We start from the raw sequence: 18,056 nt of genomic DNA on the forward strand, positions 1-18,056 counted from the left end.
CCCCTGTCCTATCTGCCACACTGGACCCATCATTCAATGCCCCCTACCTCTCATTCAAAGCACCCCTGCCCTCATCTACCCCTCCCTGTTCTACTGTCCATGCTCCATCCAAAAACATATTTTATTTTCAGTTTGACGGCAGACAGCGGACCCCCTCTGCAGTTGGTGCCCAATTCTTCCACGCGTGACCCCCCTCCCCCTCCCCCCCATAGGACCCTCCCGGCCCACCCACCTTTGCTCCCCTCAGCCAATGAGGTGCAGGCGCATAGTGAGAGAGCACCAATCGCCCCACTTTTGTGTCTGTATAAAACTTTTCAGGAGCCTGTGCCAGGTTGCACTTTCTGTCAGTCCAGGGCTCCAGTTTGCCGGAGAGGTGAGAGAGTTGTGAGAGAGAGAGAGGGGGGAGAGAGAGAACGAAGGGGGTTGACAGTTTTTATCCCAATCCCACACTTTTATAAAGTGATGGGTAACAAATAATTTCTCTGGTTGTAAAACCTCATAACTGGAGAACTACCTACCTACTGCACCAAGCCACGAATTACCGGATAGATGTGTCCTAAACGTGTCTTTGTTTTGTTCTCTTCTTCTGAAGCGTCTCCTGTTTGGTGAGGATGGAGAATGCACACGCAAAAGAGCCGGAAGAGGTCGTGTCATACTTTGGTGTCGACCAGACCACCGGCCTCACACCAGAACAGTTCAAGAAGAACCTGGCCAGATATGGTCACAACGGTGAGAAAGAGAGACTGAGAATGGATGGATGGATGGAAAAGGATAGAGAAAACAAGGGATGGACAGAGGGACATGGAGGTAGATAAGAGGAGCGATAGGGCTTGTTGGAAAGATGATGGCGAGGAGGAAGAGGAGGAGAAAAAGGGAGGAGGACCTGGTTGGGTGTAGAGGTTCAGACCCAAAATGGGGTTCATTGGTGCTAAATGTTGTGGAAGGGATGAATGCGATGGAGGGACAGACAGACATACATACAGACAGACAGCAACAGGTGTTCCACTGGCTTGGACAATAGTTAGTCTTTGTTTTGGCTATGAAGAGGGGAAGGTCGGATGTTGACTCTTTGTGATTGGCCGTTGGCTGGCTGACTGACACATTGGCGCACGGCAACCAACATGGTTCACGTGACCTTGTGATGGTGCGGCAGATGCCATTTGAAGGTCAGCTGCACCAAGGGATGCTTGGGTAGTGTAGTTTGTGATCAGTCAAATACAGGCTCTCTATTGTGGTTGGTTGGATTCCAGAAGTTCATGACCACTTCAACTTGAATAACTGTTGTATCAGTCCTTTTATTTTAGTGTATTTGCAGTTAGCACACTTGATAATAACATTGAGTGGCTAAGCATCATACTTGATATACAGAGGCAAAAGTAAAGTTATGAGGTTTATGATAATATTTTTTACAAAAATGTTTCTTCTTGGTCATCCATGCTTAAATCATAATATGAAGCATTGGTATAGTCGTTGTCTCATCCAGGCAATGAAAAGCAATGACAGACTCAAGGCTCTGATTGGCTAACCAATCAGAGGTCAGTGAGAAGGACAGAGGTTTGCTATGGCTACAGTAGGGCCGAACCGGGACAAACCAAGGCCCTAACACTTGTTTGCAAACGTTTGCTAAAGAAAACCACTTAGTTTGATCCTTTAGAAATAAAGTAGAAACACAGTTGTGCAATACCAGTTCTTTGGTTTGTTCACGTTTTAGTTTTTGCATAATTTGAAGATTTGAAATTAGTTCAGAGAGATTTCAGTCCTGACGTAAGTTATCAATCAAAAGGTGGATGACATGAGCTAAGCAAAGGTTTTTAGGTAATTAACTATAGGAATTTGTATCAAGTGCAAAGGTTTGCACCTGTATTTTCAATGACCTGATCTGACCATTTTAAACAGGTGGAAACAAAGGCTTAGTAAATCTGGTCCTTTACGTTTAATCAGTGTATAAATTAGCATTTCTGCTATCAAAGTTAGAGGTAGTAGGCCTAATGCTGATCTCAATTGGCGATGTTAGTAGCAAACAGCAATGCTATGGTAATAATCTCCCGTCTCTTGCTTTCCCCTTTTACAGAGCTGCCAGCTGAGATTGGTGAGTTCCCAACGTTTATCTTTGCCCCTCACACACCTGTCTGCGGTCGGTCTGCACACACACTCCTATTTCCGTCCCAGTGTCCGGGAGGTTACACATCCCATCAGTCACACTACCTCTTTATTTCTTGCCACCATGTCACACACGCACATATGCACTCCCACGTACACACCTGTTGTTCCGCTTCCTGCCTGGGATGGTGGACTTCCTGTCAGTCGTGCTATCGTGACATCGGTCATCACAAACCCTCCAGACATTCCGATCCGCCCATTTATCTCTGTATACGCCCCCTCTAGGGTTTAAAATCATTGGATTGGTTGGCGTAGAGTAGCCATATTTCTTATCCAATCCGATGCTTGACAGGGAGTGGCTACACACTTCAGAGAGAAGGAAGGGGAGGATGTGAACGGGATTGCTCTTCTTGTCAAACTTGTCATAACCCTGAAAGAAGAGGATCTTCCTATGCACAGATCTGTGTCCTCACTTACCCATCACATCTGTCACACAAAACCTCAAAAACCCAGAAGTAAAAACTTAAGTTGGGTTATCACTAGTTAACACAGTCACAAAGTCATAAACCCCACCTATTTCTACAATTTCTTTTCAAAAAATCTGATTTTAAACCCGAGGCGGCCAGTAGCACCTCAGTTGGGAAAAACCGCCTCAGAGTGATGGCTGGAACAGAATAAATGGAATGGTATTGAACACATCAAGCAAACAGTTTCCATGTTTTTGATACCATTTCATTCACTCCATTCCAGACATTATTATGAGCCTTCCTCCCCTCAGCGGCCTCCTGTGTTTTAAATCTAACCCTAAACTTAACATTAATCTTAACCACACTTCTAACTTTATGCCTAATCCTAACCTTAAATTAAGACCAAAAAGGTCGTTTTTGATTTGATACATTTTTATGAAATAGCCAATTTTGACTTTGTGGCTGTGTTATCTAGTGGGAACCTTCTAGTTGTGTTGTGTGTCTACCCATGAGAGTTTATTATCACACTGACTATTCCTCCCTGTAACGGTTATGACTCTCACGTCTGACAGTACTATATCATCATGATGCAATAGAGACATTAGCAACGCTCATCGAAATTGTTCAAAAGTTTTAAAAACAATTCTAATAAATGCAACAGTTGGACAATGGATGAAGACACTGCAAACTTTTAGAATTTTTATAGTCCATCGGATATTGACTGAATTATAGCTCATAAAACATTTTTCTGGCACGGACAAATAATGAATGCAGTCCAGGGATTTAGGTGGGGATTTAGGTGTTCAATTTATTGTAGAATGTCCCAATTTTTGGGGGGCGGGGGGATGCACTCATATATACATTTTCTTATTATATCAGCAATTTTTTTGTGTGTTAAAATAAGGGAATGTATATGTACCTAAATTGCATAAATACAATGGGGGCATTTGCATATATTACACATTAACATTAACTGCTTCATTAATTACTGTTGTTGTCACTTTATTTTGCATAAATCAACAAGTGTATCAATAGCAGGACACCCTTGGATTATAAATCAACATGCTTGGCTCTAGATTACACCTGCTTTACGTTGTTTGCGAGACCAGACATACACTACATGATCAAAAGTATGTGGACACTCGTTGAACATCTCATGCCAAAATCATGGGCATTAATATGGAGTTGGTCCCCTATTTGCTGCTTTAACAGCCTTCACTCTTCTGGGAAGACTTTCCACTAGATGTTGGAACGTTGCTGCGGGGACTTGCTTCCATTCAGCCACAAGAGCGTTAGTGAGGTTGGGCACTGATGTTGGGCGATTAGGCCTGGCTCGCAGTGGGTGTTCCAATTCATCCCAAAAGTGTTCGATGGAGTTGAGGTCAGGGCTCTATGCAGGCCAGTCAAGTTCTTCCACACCGATCTCAACAAACCATTTCTGTATGGACCTCACTTTGTGCAAAGGGGCATTATCATGCTGAAACAGGAAAAGGCCTTCCCCAAACTGTTGCCACAAAGTTGGAAGCACAGAATTGTCTAAAATGTCATTGTATGCTGTAGCGTTAAGAATTCCCTTCACTGGAACTAAGGGGCCTAGCCTAAACCATGAAAAACAGCCCCAGACTATTATTCTTCCTCCACCAAACTTTATAGTTGGCACTATGCATTTGGGTAAGTAGCATTCTCCTGGTATCCGCCAAAGCCAGATTCATCAGTTGGACTGCCAGATGGTGAAGCGTGATTCATCACTCCAGAGAATGAGTTTCCATGGCTCTAGAGTCCAATGGCGGCGAGCTTTACACCACTCCAGTCGACACTTGGCATTGGCATGGTGATCTTAGGCTTGATGGCAGCTTTGCCAAGAGTGTGCAAAGCTGTCATCAAGGCAAAGGGTGGCTACTTTGAAGAATCTCAAATATAAAATATATTTAGATTTGTTTAACACTTTTTTGCTTACTACATGATTCCATATGTGTTATTTCATAGTTTGGATGTCTTCACTATTATTCTACAATGCAGAAAATAGTAAAAATAAAGAAAAACCCTGGAATGAGTAGGTGTGTCCAAACCTTTGACTGGTACTGTAAGTGTCGAGATGAAGCTTTAGCGTTCTTATAGATTCAACGGAAAGCCAATGTATCTGCGGTCATAACGGGGGGGGAAAACGACAGGCACAAGCAAGAGTATGAAAGAGTCGCAGGAGTAAAATGAAAACAATCAATCGAGTGAGATTTAAGTGACAAGGTTCTGAAAAAGACAGATCCTCAGGTGGTCGGTAGGGCATGCACGTTGCTAGGGAACATTTCTGTTGGTTTCCACATTGCATGATGTTGACAAGTGTCTTGAAGATGTGTCTGCATGTGTAACCACACAAAACAATCATGAGATAATAGTATTGCGATTTCATTTGGCAGTTTAGTGCTAATACACTCCTGCCAACGCACACACACTGACATTATTCTCTCTCTCTCTCTCTCTCTCTCTCTTCTCTCTCTCTCTCTCTCTCTCTCTCTCTCTCTCTCTCTCTCTCCTCTCTCTCCTCCTCTCTCTCTCTCTCTCTCTCCTCTCTCTCTCTCCTCTCTCTCCTTCTCTCTCTCTCTCTCTCTCTCTCTCTCCTCTCTCTCTCTCTCTCCTCTCTCTCTCTCTCTCTCTCTCTCAGGTAAGACCATCTGGGAGTTGGTCGTAGAGCAGTTTGAGGATCTGTTGGTCAGAATCCTGCTGCTGGCTGCCTGCATCTCTTTTGTAAGTAGACAAAATGTTGTCACTGATTTTGACCGACTTTGGCGTATAGACAATGCTATGGGTTACAGGGGAAAGATTGCAGAGTAATGACACAAGACAAGGTAAAGACATGACCTCCTAGTCGCTAGATTCCTTGCTGCGTTAGAATGGTGAATGTCTTTAGATGTTCTGTTCCTAGCTTCATCGGTATAAGACAAAGTGAGGTTATCTGGTCTGCTCCTCAATGATTGGCGTAATTAGAGTAAGGGGAAGATGTTCATGTATTGATAATACCTATTGAGTCTTCTCAGATCTCCACAAGTGGGGTAGGGTCTATACAGGTTGATAGGTTTGGGTGTATGTATGTGTTTGTTGGTGTTAGCACCTGTAAGGTCACTGTGAAGTCACTTCCTGTCAATTTCCTCCTTCCACGTCCTCTCCTTACCCCAGCGCAGGGTGGGTAAATGTTTCAGCGTAGCAGCTGTGCATGGTGGCAGAGGCCCTGAGAGGACACTGACAGCTAACACACACACACACACACACACACACACACACACACACACACACACACACACACACACACACACAAGGTTACATACCTGCACAATGAAAGACACATACTGTACACACACAGGTCAATTATGCTTTGCGTACACACACCCAGAACACATGCTGTGACCCGTCAGGTTATATTTCATATGGATTGATGTCCTCCCTCCCTCGCTTACTCACTCACTCACGCACACACTTGCTCACTCACTCTAGGAATCCCTCCCCCGTCCCTCTCTCTCACTATTTCATTTCACTGTTGTCTCCCCTCCACCCTCCTGTCTCGCTCTCTCTTTTCAAATCTGTTTTGGGGTAGGGGGGCGACGATGTTTTAACCCCCCCCCCCAACCCTTAACACTCTGTCCCTGACCAGCTGTCATTATGGCCTTAGAAAGAATGGTGTGTGTGTGCGATATGGTGTGTGTGTGGGTGCATGGTGTGTGTGTGCGTACGTGCGCTCGTGTATGTGTGTGACAAGAGGGCGCGAGGGGAGAGAGGCCGCGTTATTTTAAGAAAGTCTCAAGCCAGGCCGAGAAACTGTATCCTTCCACAAAGGTCAGGGATGAAAGGAACGAAGGATTGCCGGCGAGAGCGAGATAGGATTGCACAATGGCATTGATTGTTGCAAAGACAAACAAACCGATAGGTGATAGGTACATACAGTATATGGTTGAGGAAGACACTGTAATGATAATAAAATGTCATTCATAAACGCATAATATAAAGTTAATATACTGTGTAAATATATAAATGCATTGGCAATATTGTTGTAATGTTTTTCATGTACTTTCAAATGAAGTTTTGTTTGGAATGGAAGGGTTCTACGATAGTATGGTACGTGTGAGGAGGCTACAATGGATTTCAATGCGGTATCTTTTACAATAGAGAGACAGAGAGGATGAACGATGTAGAAATCTTAAAAGAGAGGGAATAAGAGAATAAATGGATAGAAACATGAAAAGAAAGAAAGAAACAAGCCAAAGAAAGAAAGAAAGAAAGAAAGAAAGAAAGAAAGAAAGAAAGAAAGAAAGAAAGAAAGAAAGAAAGAAAGAAAGAAAGAAAGAGAGAAAGAAAGAAAGAAAGAAAGAGAAAGATGGAAAGAAAGTAAGAAAGATGGAAAGAGGATGGAAGAATGAAATCTGCACTAAGGAACAACAGAGTAGAGAAGGGAGAGGCGATGGAAGAAGGTAAAAGAGGATGGTTCGGACAAAGGAATAGGGAATCACGGATAATGGATGGATGTATACAATAATGGAGGGATGGAGGGATTGTGGGTTAGATTGCTTCTCACTCTGCTTCAGTGGATCAGAACTGATCTGTGTCCATGTCAACACAGCCCCTTTCCTAAACAGACCAGTGACAACAACTCGTTACACTCACATACACGCAAGCGCATACACACACACGTGTAGAAACACACACAAAAAAACTCCCTCTATCACACATGCACATGTGCACGGACACGAGACCCAAAAAATCTGGCATAGAGTGGAAAAAAGTGTTTTGATATAGGTGCATACAGCCAAGTGTCATAAAAATGCATTCCATTCCATTATCAATAAACGTAAATTCTCTCTCTCCCTCTCTTCTCTCCCTCTCCCTCTCTCCCTATCTCTCGTTTACAGGTGCTGGCCTTGTTTGAGGAAGGTGAGGAAACAGTCACAGCCTTCGTGGAACCCTTAGTCATCCTCCTCATTCTCATCGCCAATGCCATCGTTGGAGTCTGGCAGGTCAGTTAGTGGAAACACACACACACACACACACACACACACACACACACACACACACACACACACACACACACACACACACACACACACACACACACACGCGCACACAAACACCACACACACACACACACACACACATAATACATCACATGCATTAGTTTACCCGCTCAGGGTCAGAATGTGTTAACCGCGGGCTGGGGGGAGGGGTGTTATAAGGGGAAATGCAGCAGCCCCCAAACCCACAGCAAAAATACAGAGGGACGATCGGGTTACCGCAAGCCACAAGCAGCGGGTCCATATTGGCCTTGTGGTGGTCATTTGGAAACTATGTACAAGGATTCACACATAGGGGGTTATGGGACGAGGGAGCAGGGAGGGGGTGGATGTGACGGGCGTAGGGGGTGGGCATATTGGCATAAGTCAGGCTTTACACTTCTGGGAGGGAGGTCAAGAGGAATAGGAGGAACTGATCTTCTGTGGGGTTATTGTTGCCCTGTAGGAGCGCAATGCAGAGAGCGCCATCGAGGCTCTGAAGGAGTATGAACCTGAGATGGGGAAGGTTTACCGGTCAGACAGGAAGAACGTCCAGATGATCAAGGCCAGGGAGATCGTCCCTGGAGATGTGGTGGAGGTGTCCGGTAAGATTCAGATCTGTGCCCAAGGGCAACTTCTACCCCAACCGGACCAAGAGTTGTAGGCCCAGGTCCAAGTCGACCCTTTAGCCCCAATACCCACAAGCCACTAAAAATAAACGTAGATCTGATGTAATCGAGAGAAAATCTACCTTGCCTATCGGAGATGAAGGTATGGAGATTAAAGCATATAGCCCTTTTTACAACAACTTTAATCACAAAGTGTACAATTTCTCACCAAATATGTCAAAGTGCTTGAATCTGTCAAATCCTCTCAGATGGACATCACGTCTTTAGGGTTTGCTATTATCCCCCCCCCCCCCCAACAAAAAATAAATAAACAAACAAACAAGGCCTAATACCCATAGTGAATATTATCAGTCTACTGGTTGACAGACACATCACAAAGGGCACTCTATTCACTTTATAGCCATTGAGCTCTGGTCAAAAGTAGTGCACTATGTACTGTAGGCCCCAGGACCCCTGAGGGTACTTGGCTTATCCACAGAGTGTACTTGAGAAGACTCACGACACCATAGGGCTACTGGTAAAATGCACATGAGGGCGTACTTCAGGGGTACTCAGGGCAGAGCAAAATTCAGTTGGTGGTACAATAACTGAAAAAGGTCACTGATGCAGGATGGGATGTATACCAGCGGCTGGTCCTGGGTCAGATTGGTTTATCCCTCTAATGGTTAAGGTTAGGTTTAGGGTTGGCTAATCTGATCCAAGTATAGATAAAGGGACAGATTTTACTAATAAGGGCGCATTTTAATGTTTAATGCGTGTTATTCATTTGCAGGCACAATTTCCAAACTTAGCAGGTGATCTAAGAACAATCACTATAATTAATGCATTACATTTATATTTGACATTTGAGTCATTTTACAGATGCTCTTATCCAAAGAGTCTTACAGTAGTGAGTGCATACATTTTTTTTTTCGAACCCACAACCCTGGTGTTGCAAGTGCCATGCTCTACCAACTGAGCCACACGGGACCTGCACCAATGTACTAGATGTGTGGCTTGGACATGTGTGTGTGTGTGTCCGTGTGTATTTGAGAGGGTAAGAAAGAGAGAGAGGGATAGAGAGTGTATGACAATGACTAAGTGTCATTGTGTGAAGAAGGGAGGGAGGGTGGCTGTCCTCGTGTCCTTGAGACAGTGGGTCCTTTTAAGGCAATCAGAGGGTAAGAGAGAGAGGGAGGTATAGAGAGAATGAGAGAGAGAACAAGAGAGAGGAAGTTATATACATTGTATGTACTGTAATTGAGAGTAGAACAGTGTAACCATCATCCATACATTTTGTTCTTTATTTATTAGCCATTTGTATATTTTATTTTTATAATCCTATTTTTATTTAATTTAAAAAAAATTGACCGAAAATTCCACAATACGACAGCAGTAGTGTTGTACCTGTATACATGATTAGACGTACTGTTATTATTACTACTGAAATGAACTGTATTTCATTATCCTCATTTCATTGTACTGAAATGCTGTACCACTATACTGCTTTGGCAATACCTACAAATTGTATTTCATGCCAATAAAGCAATCTGAATTTGATTTTGAGAGAGCGATAACGTGTGTGCTTATTACTCACACCTGTCTATCTATCTCACTCTCTTACACCCTCTCTCTCTCTCCCTCTCCCATACCCCTGTTCTCTCCATATCACGGTGTCTCGCCCTCTGTCTTTCTCTCCCTCTCGTTCTGTCTGTCTGTGGGGTCAGCTTTCAGTGTTGCTATTCATCCACAGTTCTAAAACTAGCCAGCCACGTCAGGCTCGCTCGCTCCTTCTCGCTCTCATTATTGGCTCTCTCTCTCGCTCTCTTTATTGGCATGTACTTTCAATTCATTTGGGGCTTTATTGGCATGGGAAGCAATGTTTTACATTGTTTATGTCACTTGCTTTGGCAATCACAAATAAACAGTTCAAATGAAACACACAAAAGTTTCAGTGTTATATTATTAACTATGTACAGTGTTGTTACAATGAGTAAATAGTACAAATCTTTTCCAAATAGGTAATATCATTGTATTTTTGTTTGGTTATGATGTGGTTGGACCAGACTGTCTGAGTGCTGTCCTGAGGCTTTGTTGGGTCGGCAGTGGTTAATAAACTTAGCCTCGAGAGTCAAGACTAGTCGCATGAGGGGACTTTTCTCCATGATCAATTCTCTCTCTCTCCTTCTCTCTTTCACACCCTCTCTCTCTCTCTATTTTGCAATACTGAAGAGTCAAGATGTCAAATGGGGATATTTCGACAGTGCTAAAAAGCTGTGTGTTGGACAGAATACACTGTAAAAAGTCAGACTAAAGCACAACGTTAACCAGGGAAAACCTTGATTGTGATAAAGACTGTGAATTCCAATGTAGAAATTATGTTTGAACATACGTGAAATGAACTCTGAAGTGGAGTGGAGTTTGTGTGTATATGCATGAAGTTGAGGCAGCTACTTTGAGCTAACATTGTGTATTTTTGTTCTTTCTTTTCCAGTTGGTGACAAAGTCCCCGCTGACATCAGACTCGTCAAAATAAACTCTACTACTCTGCGGGTTGACCAGTCCATCCTCACCGGTGAGTGATATGATCAACACCTGTCTGTCAGTCTTAACCCTCTTTACAAGACCACAATGGATAGAAATGAGGGCTGACAAGAGTTAATCAGTTAACTCGAGTTGACTTTTTGTCATTTTTTTGTGCACTCTTTTTTCCCGCATTGTCTGAAAATACACTGAAAACATCCAAAATACATAATATATACAGCTAAAAATCTACAATGTCATGTATAAACAAGTTGACATTGAGGTTCAGTAAAGTGCGCTTTCTCAATTTGGCCAAAATAAAATACATCTATTTGGCTAACAATTATTTTAGACAAAATCACGACGTCAATATTCTTGAAATGTTTTTTGTATGAAAAATGTTAAATTACATTTGGAATTTGCAATAAAATCCTGAGAGTTAACTTGATTAAATGTTTTTCCATCTTTTGACAGCCCTATTATAAATACATGTAAAACGTTTTTGTTGTAAAACTCTCTCTCTATCTGCCTCTCTGTCTCCCACCTCACTCAGGTGAGTCTGTCAGTGTGATCAAGCACACCGATGCCGTCCCAGACATGAGAGCTGTCAATCAGGACAAGAAGAACATGCTTTTCTCTGTGAGGGACTCTCCTATATAATTTTCCATCTATCTATCTTTCTATTCCTCCACCTCGGAATCTTTCCATCAATCTAACTGTCATTTTCCACACTCCTGCCCTCTTCTACTCTCCATCTCCTCCACCCTTACAGCCATTCATTGACCGCTCCCTCTTTTCCCCTCTCGCTCTCACTCTTTCCACTATCTCCTTCTCCCCTCTCTCTTTCTGTCTCTCCTTCTCCCCCTCTCTCCCTCCCTTTACCTCGCTCCCTCTCCCCCTCTCTCTCCCTCAAGGGCACCAACATCGCTTCAGGCAAGGCTATCGGCGTAGCCGTGGCAACTGGTGTCTCTACAGAGATTGGGAAGATCCGCGACCAGATGGCTGCGACAGAGCAGGAGAAGACCCCCCTGCAGGCCAAACTGGACGAGTTCGGAGAGCAGCTCTCCAAGGTGAGACAGACAGCTACTACTATACTACTACTACTACTACACTGCTACTATACTACTACTGCAGCTACACTACTACTATACTACTACTACTACTACACTACTACTACTACTGCTGCTGCTACACTACTACTACTGCCGCTACACTACTACTACTACTACTACTACTACTACAACAACACTGCTACTACTGCTGCTACACTACTACTATACTACTACTACTACTACTACTACTACACTGCTACTACAGCTGCTACACTACTACTACTACTACTATACTACTACTACTGCTGCTACACTTCTACTACTGCTGCTACACTATTACTACTACACTACTACTACTGCTGCTACATTACTACTACCCTGCTACTACTGCTGCTACACTACTACTACTACTACTACTACACTATTACTACTACACTACTACTACTGCTGCTACATTACTACTACACTACTACAGCTGCTACACTACTACTACACTACTACTACTACTCCACTACTATTAATACTCTACTACTACTACTACTACACTACTACCACCACTACTACTACTACTACTGCTGCTACATTACTACTACCCTGCTACTACTGCTGCTACACTACTACTACTACACTGCTACTACTACACTATTACTACTGCTGCTACATTACTACTACACTACTACAGCTGCTACACTACTACTACACTACTACTACTACTCCACTACTATTAATACTCTACTACTACTACTACACTACTACCACCACTACTACTACTACTACAGCTGCTACACTACTACTACTACTACTCCACTACTATTAATACACTACTACTGCTGCTACACTACTACTACTACAATTCTACTACACTACACTATTTTAGTTGTTGCAACTTGACAAGATGAGTTTCCCCACGCCCTTAAAATGGTCAAGTAGCCAATTTTTGCCAGTTTTAATTTGATACATCTTAAAGGGATATTTCACCCAAATTACAAAATGACAGTGGGATTTGTGCCACAAACGGTAAAACGTAAGCATTTGGAAACAGTGACAGGGAAATAAAACCAAGTCATACCTTGGTTTTAAGTCCATAGACTTAGAATGTAAGGAAACCAATAGTGTAATGATGACAATTGTATTATATATATATATTTTAAACCAGGCTTTATCTGACAACCTGTGGTTGTCTATTCCATAACAGGTCATCTCCCTGATCTGTGTTGCCGTGTGGATGATCAACATTGGCCACTTCAACGACCCTGTCCATGGAGGCTCCTGGATCCGCGGGGCCGTCTACTACTTCAAGATCGCTGTGGCCCTGGCTGTGGCTGCCATTCCTGAGGGTGAGCAACTGATACTGGACTAGCACTAATCTAATCTAAAAAGTCTAGATGGGTCTAAGTAAAGTGGACAAAAGTCAATCAACCAATCACCCTCAAGACTGTGTTAACCTGGTCTGCAAGTCTTCAGGTCTCAAGAGAGGTTTCAATTCACAAGAACACGAACAGGGTTTACTGTATAACTAATAGCACTCTTTTCCCCTCTCTCTCTACCATCTGTCCCCCTTCTCCCCCCTCTCTGTCCCTCCCAGGTCTGCCCGCTGTGATCACCACCTGCCTGGCTCTTGGTACCCGCCGTATGGCCAAGAAGAACGCCATCGTCCGCTCCCTGCCCTCTGTGGAGACCCTGGGCTGCACCTCCGTCATCTGCTCCGACAAGACTGGCACCCTCACCACTAACCAGATGTGTGTCACCAAGGTGGGTACACAAACACGCCGTACAAACACACACACACACACACACACACACACACACACACACACACACACACACACACACACACACACACACACACACACACACACGCCGTACAAACACACACACACACACGTCATACAAACACACAAACACCGTACAAACACACACACACACAAACACACACGTCGTCGAAACACAAACACACAAACACCGTACAAACACACACACACGTCGTGGAAACAAACACACAAACACGCCACACGAACACACACACACACACAAACATGTCGTACAAACACACACACGTCGTACAAACACAAACAAATGCACATGTGCGTTCAAACACACACACACACATCAGAGATCCAACACACTGTAAAAAAAAATTGGATTTTTGTTGATCAAATGTTGAGGAAACACACAATCCTATTGCACCTGGTTGCCTTATAATTGTACGTTGAATCACCCTCAATGCCATTATTATTTTAGTTATTATTTTGTATTTATTTAACCTTTTTTTAACTACTACCCTATTGCAGAACACTCACAATCCTATTGCAGCTGGTTGCCTTACGTACGTTGATTCAAACCTCAATGCTGGCTTGCAAAGTGATGTTTAATTCCTATTGGAATCCAGAGTGAGGATATCCTGTAATTGGAACTTTTATTCACCTGCAACCTGCATTGAGAATGACTACCGGGGTAGGAAGACTGATGAATGAGACTACCTAAATCATATACACTGGAACAGACATCTCAGTAACGGGTGCAAAACGTACGTCTACTAACAGATTGGATTCGTTTCTGAGTGTACAAAACATTAGGAACACTGACCAGGTGAATCCAGTATGAAAGTTATGATCCCTTATTGATGTCACCTGTTAAATCCACTTCAAATCAGTGTAGATGAAGGGGAGGAGACAGGTTGAAGAAGGATTTTTAAGCCTCGAGACAATTGAGACATGGATTGTGTATATGTGCCATTCAGAGGGTGAATGGGCAAGACTAAAGTTTTTAGTGCCTTTGAACGGGGTATGGTAGTAGGTGCCAGGCGCACCGGTTTGAGTGTGTCAAGAACTGCAACGCTGCTGTTTTTTTCACTCTCAACAGTTTCCCTGTGTATCAAGCATGATCCACCACCCACATACTGTACAGCCAACTTGACACAACTGTGGGAAGCAATGGAGTCAACATGGGCCAGCATCCCTGTTGAATGCTTTCGACGCCTTGTAGAGTCCATACCCCAATAAATTGAGGCTGTTCTGAGGGCAAAAGGGGGTGCAACTCAATATTAGGAAGGTGTTTCTCATGTTTTGTAAACTCAGTGTACGTTATTTGTGTAATCAGCCAATCAACCAATGTAATCAACCAATAAGTGCCTTAAGAAAGTATTCATACCCCTTGATTGTTTCCACATTTTTTGTTGTGTTACAGCCTGAATTTAAAAAGACATTAAATTGAGTTGATGGGCTCTATTTCAACAAATCTAAACGCAGTGGTAAATCTAAGCACTGACAGTAGCACTATAGCTTCAGGGGTGTGTCAGAAATATTTCTGCTATTTTCACCCCCATAATTATAGGCACAGTTGCTGGAGGTGGCGCAAAAGGGCTGGGTTTTGATAAATAAACCAGTTGTGGGTGTGTCGAGGCGTGCTGGCCAATCAGAACGTGATCCATGGCTAAATATGTGGTCGCTTCAAGTTGTGTCTTTTGTGTAGTGCGTTGTTATCAACTCCAATTCAAATGTTACTCTGTTATCACCTATTTTGTTAAGTAGCCTGCCCCATATTTGCAACATATGTTCAACATGTTTGCAGTCGAACTGTTTATATAAGCATTGCATTAGTATGGAAATACATTGTTAAATAGGCTATAGCATTTGCACTGATATAGGGGCTCTAGGCCTACTATAAATTGCTGTCTGGACATGCCAAACGAAGTCATAAGCAAGATTTAATTTCAAATTTTTCCCAGACATGAAAATATCCAAACCTTGTGTCATTAGTAAGCCTTTGAAATAATCAATCATCTTTTTTGAAGTTTACATGGAAAAGTAGGTAAAAAAAAAAGGTGTGTTTTATGGTCGGTCACAATTGTGACTGGTGGGATAATGTTATGTATACTGAATCAACATATTTCTCCTATGCAGTCATGAAAATTCTTATATATCCCAGCGCAGTTATGAACACATTTAAAACTCTGTCACTGGAAGTCCCCAGCATTGCTACTAGAATGCCCCATCACATTCTAGTGGGACTATTTTACATATCAAAAACCCTTTATACAACACCGATATGAATACTGAGAGCAAAAACACAAATCAACAACCATCAACGTATTTCAACATTGTTACTTTAGTGCAACATGTATTGAAACATTAATATTGTAACATTTTAACTTGTACTTTAGTGCAATATTCATTGTAACATTGTCATTGTGACATTTTAGTGCAACATTCGCTAACAACTGTATAGCAGTCGTGTCATTCATTCACATTGAACATAAAGGTAGCATTTAGGATAGAGGTAGCCTGTAGAACATGCATTCAAGTAGAGGCCTACACTGAACAAAATAAAAAATGTATATATATTATACACACACACACACACACACACACACATATATATATACTGCTCAAAAAAATAAAGGGAACAATTAAACAACACAATGTAACTCCAAGTCAATCACACTTCTGTGAAATCAAACTGTCCACTTAGGAAGCAACACTGATTGACAATAAATTTCACATGCTGTTGTGCAAATGGAATAGACAACAGGTGGAAATTATAGGCAATAAGCAAGACACCCCCAATAAAGGAGTGGTTCTGCAGGTGGAGACCACAGACCACTTCTCAGTTCCTATGCTTCCTGGCTGATGTTTTGGTCACTTTTGAATGCTGGGGGTGCTTTCACTTTAGGGGTAGCATGAGACGGAGTCTACAACCCACACAAGTGGCTCAGGTAGTGCAGCTCATCCAGGATGGCACATCAATGCGAGCTGTGGCAAGAAGGTTTGCTGTGTCTGTCAGCGTAGTGTCCAGAGCATGGAGGCGCTACCAGGAGACAGGCCAGTACATCAGGAGACGTGGAGGAGGCCAACAACCCAGCAGCAGGACCGCTACCTCCGCCTTTGTGCAAGGAGGAGCACTGGCGCCCTGTGGTCTTCACAGATGAAAGCAGGTTCACACTGAGCACATCTGACAGACGTGACAGAGTCTGGAGACGCCGTGGAGAACGTTCTGCTGCCTGCAACATCCTCCAGCATGACCGGTTTGGCGGTGGGTCAGTCATGGTGTGGGGTGGCATTTCTTTGGGGGGCCGCACAGCCCTCCATGTGCTCGCCAGAGGTAGCCTGACTGCCATTAGGTACCGAGATGAGATCCTCAGACCCCTTGTGAGACCATATGCTGGTGCGGTTGGCCCTGGGTTCCTCCTAACGCAAGACAATGCTAGACCTCATGTGGCTGGAGTGTGTCAGCAGTTCCTGCAAGAGGAAGGCATTGATGCTATGGACTGGCCCGCCCGTTCCCCAGACCTGAATCCAATTGAGCACATCTGGGACATCATGTCTCGGTCCATCCACCAACGGCACGTTGCACCACAGACTGTCCAGGAGTTGGCGGATGCTTTAGTCCAGGTCTGGGAGGAGATCCCTCAGGAGACCATCCGCCACCTCATCAGGAGCATGCCCAGGCGTTGTAGGGAGGTCATACAGGCACGTGGAGGCCACAAACACTACTGAGCCTCATTTTGACTTGTTTTAAGGACATTACATCAAAGTTGGATCAGCCTGTAGTGTGGTTTTCCACTTTAATTTTGAGTGTGACTCCAAATCCAGACCTCCATGGGTTGATAAATTGAATTTCCATCGATTATTTTTGTGTGATTTTGTTGTCAGCACATTCAACTATGTAAAGAAAACAGTATTTAATAAGATTATTTCTTTCATTCAGATCTAGGATGTGTTGTTTAAGTGTTCCCTTTATTTTTTTGAGCAGTGTATAAATAAATAAATAAATAAGAGGTAGGCTTCAGAACCAAGTGCACGATTAGTTTGTGCATCACTATTTTGAACTACGATCAGTCAGATGCTGTCATACCGTATGTCTTGAATCAATTGATCCTCTTTTCCAAAAACATTTCAGTCATTTTGATTCTTTTTCCGTTTTTCGTCGACTTTTCTTTTCTTCCTAGAGTCCGTTGTACTGCTTCTCCTCACCCTTTATTGACTTTCCTATTTATTTTTCTTTCAATGGCTTTTTCAGCCCTTTTTCATTCGCTCTTATCTCCTTTTCTACTGTCCATGGTATATCTTGAAGCCCTCAATGTGCAGTGGCGCTTTGCATTTCTCACATGCGTAGGTAGTGCGTTTGTCACAATGACGACATCTCTGGAACCGGCGCATCGTGTTGATTGGCCAGTGAGAAGCTTTGTCATATCTTGCCCGATCTTCAACAGTTGCAGCCAGTAGAGATCTCCTTCCGTGGCTCAGTGGTTTCGTGCCAAACTTTTGCATAAGA

The 18,056-nt window shown here is 43.2% G+C and overlaps 1 protein-coding gene across 1 annotated transcript in view; it reads left to right on the plus strand.

The window, feature by feature from the left end:
* Positions 1–316: 316 nt before the first annotated feature.
* The window catches only part of LOC115170806 (sarcoplasmic/endoplasmic reticulum calcium ATPase 1), a 35,604-nt gene continuing 17,864 nt past the window's right edge, over positions 317–18,056 (plus strand). Inside the window, exons 1-11 of the mRNA XM_029727109.1 lie at positions 317–373; positions 593–729; positions 2,072–2,089; positions 5,227–5,309; positions 7,463–7,567; positions 8,067–8,205; positions 10,703–10,783; positions 11,285–11,370; positions 11,646–11,801; positions 12,979–13,120; positions 13,369–13,535. Of these exons, the coding sequence (XP_029582969.1) occupies positions 612–729; positions 2,072–2,089; positions 5,227–5,309; positions 7,463–7,567; positions 8,067–8,205; positions 10,703–10,783; positions 11,285–11,370; positions 11,646–11,801; positions 12,979–13,120; positions 13,369–13,535 (1,095 nt within the window). The 5' untranslated portion in view covers positions 317–373; positions 593–611. The remainder of the gene's footprint in view (positions 374–592; positions 730–2,071; positions 2,090–5,226; positions 5,310–7,462; positions 7,568–8,066; positions 8,206–10,702; positions 10,784–11,284; positions 11,371–11,645; positions 11,802–12,978; positions 13,121–13,368; positions 13,536–18,056) is intronic.

Source organism: Salmo trutta, chromosome 32, assembly GCF_901001165.1.
Source record: "Salmo trutta chromosome 32, fSalTru1.1, whole genome shotgun sequence".
Taxonomy (NCBI): Eukaryota; Metazoa; Chordata; class Actinopteri; order Salmoniformes; family Salmonidae; genus Salmo; species Salmo trutta.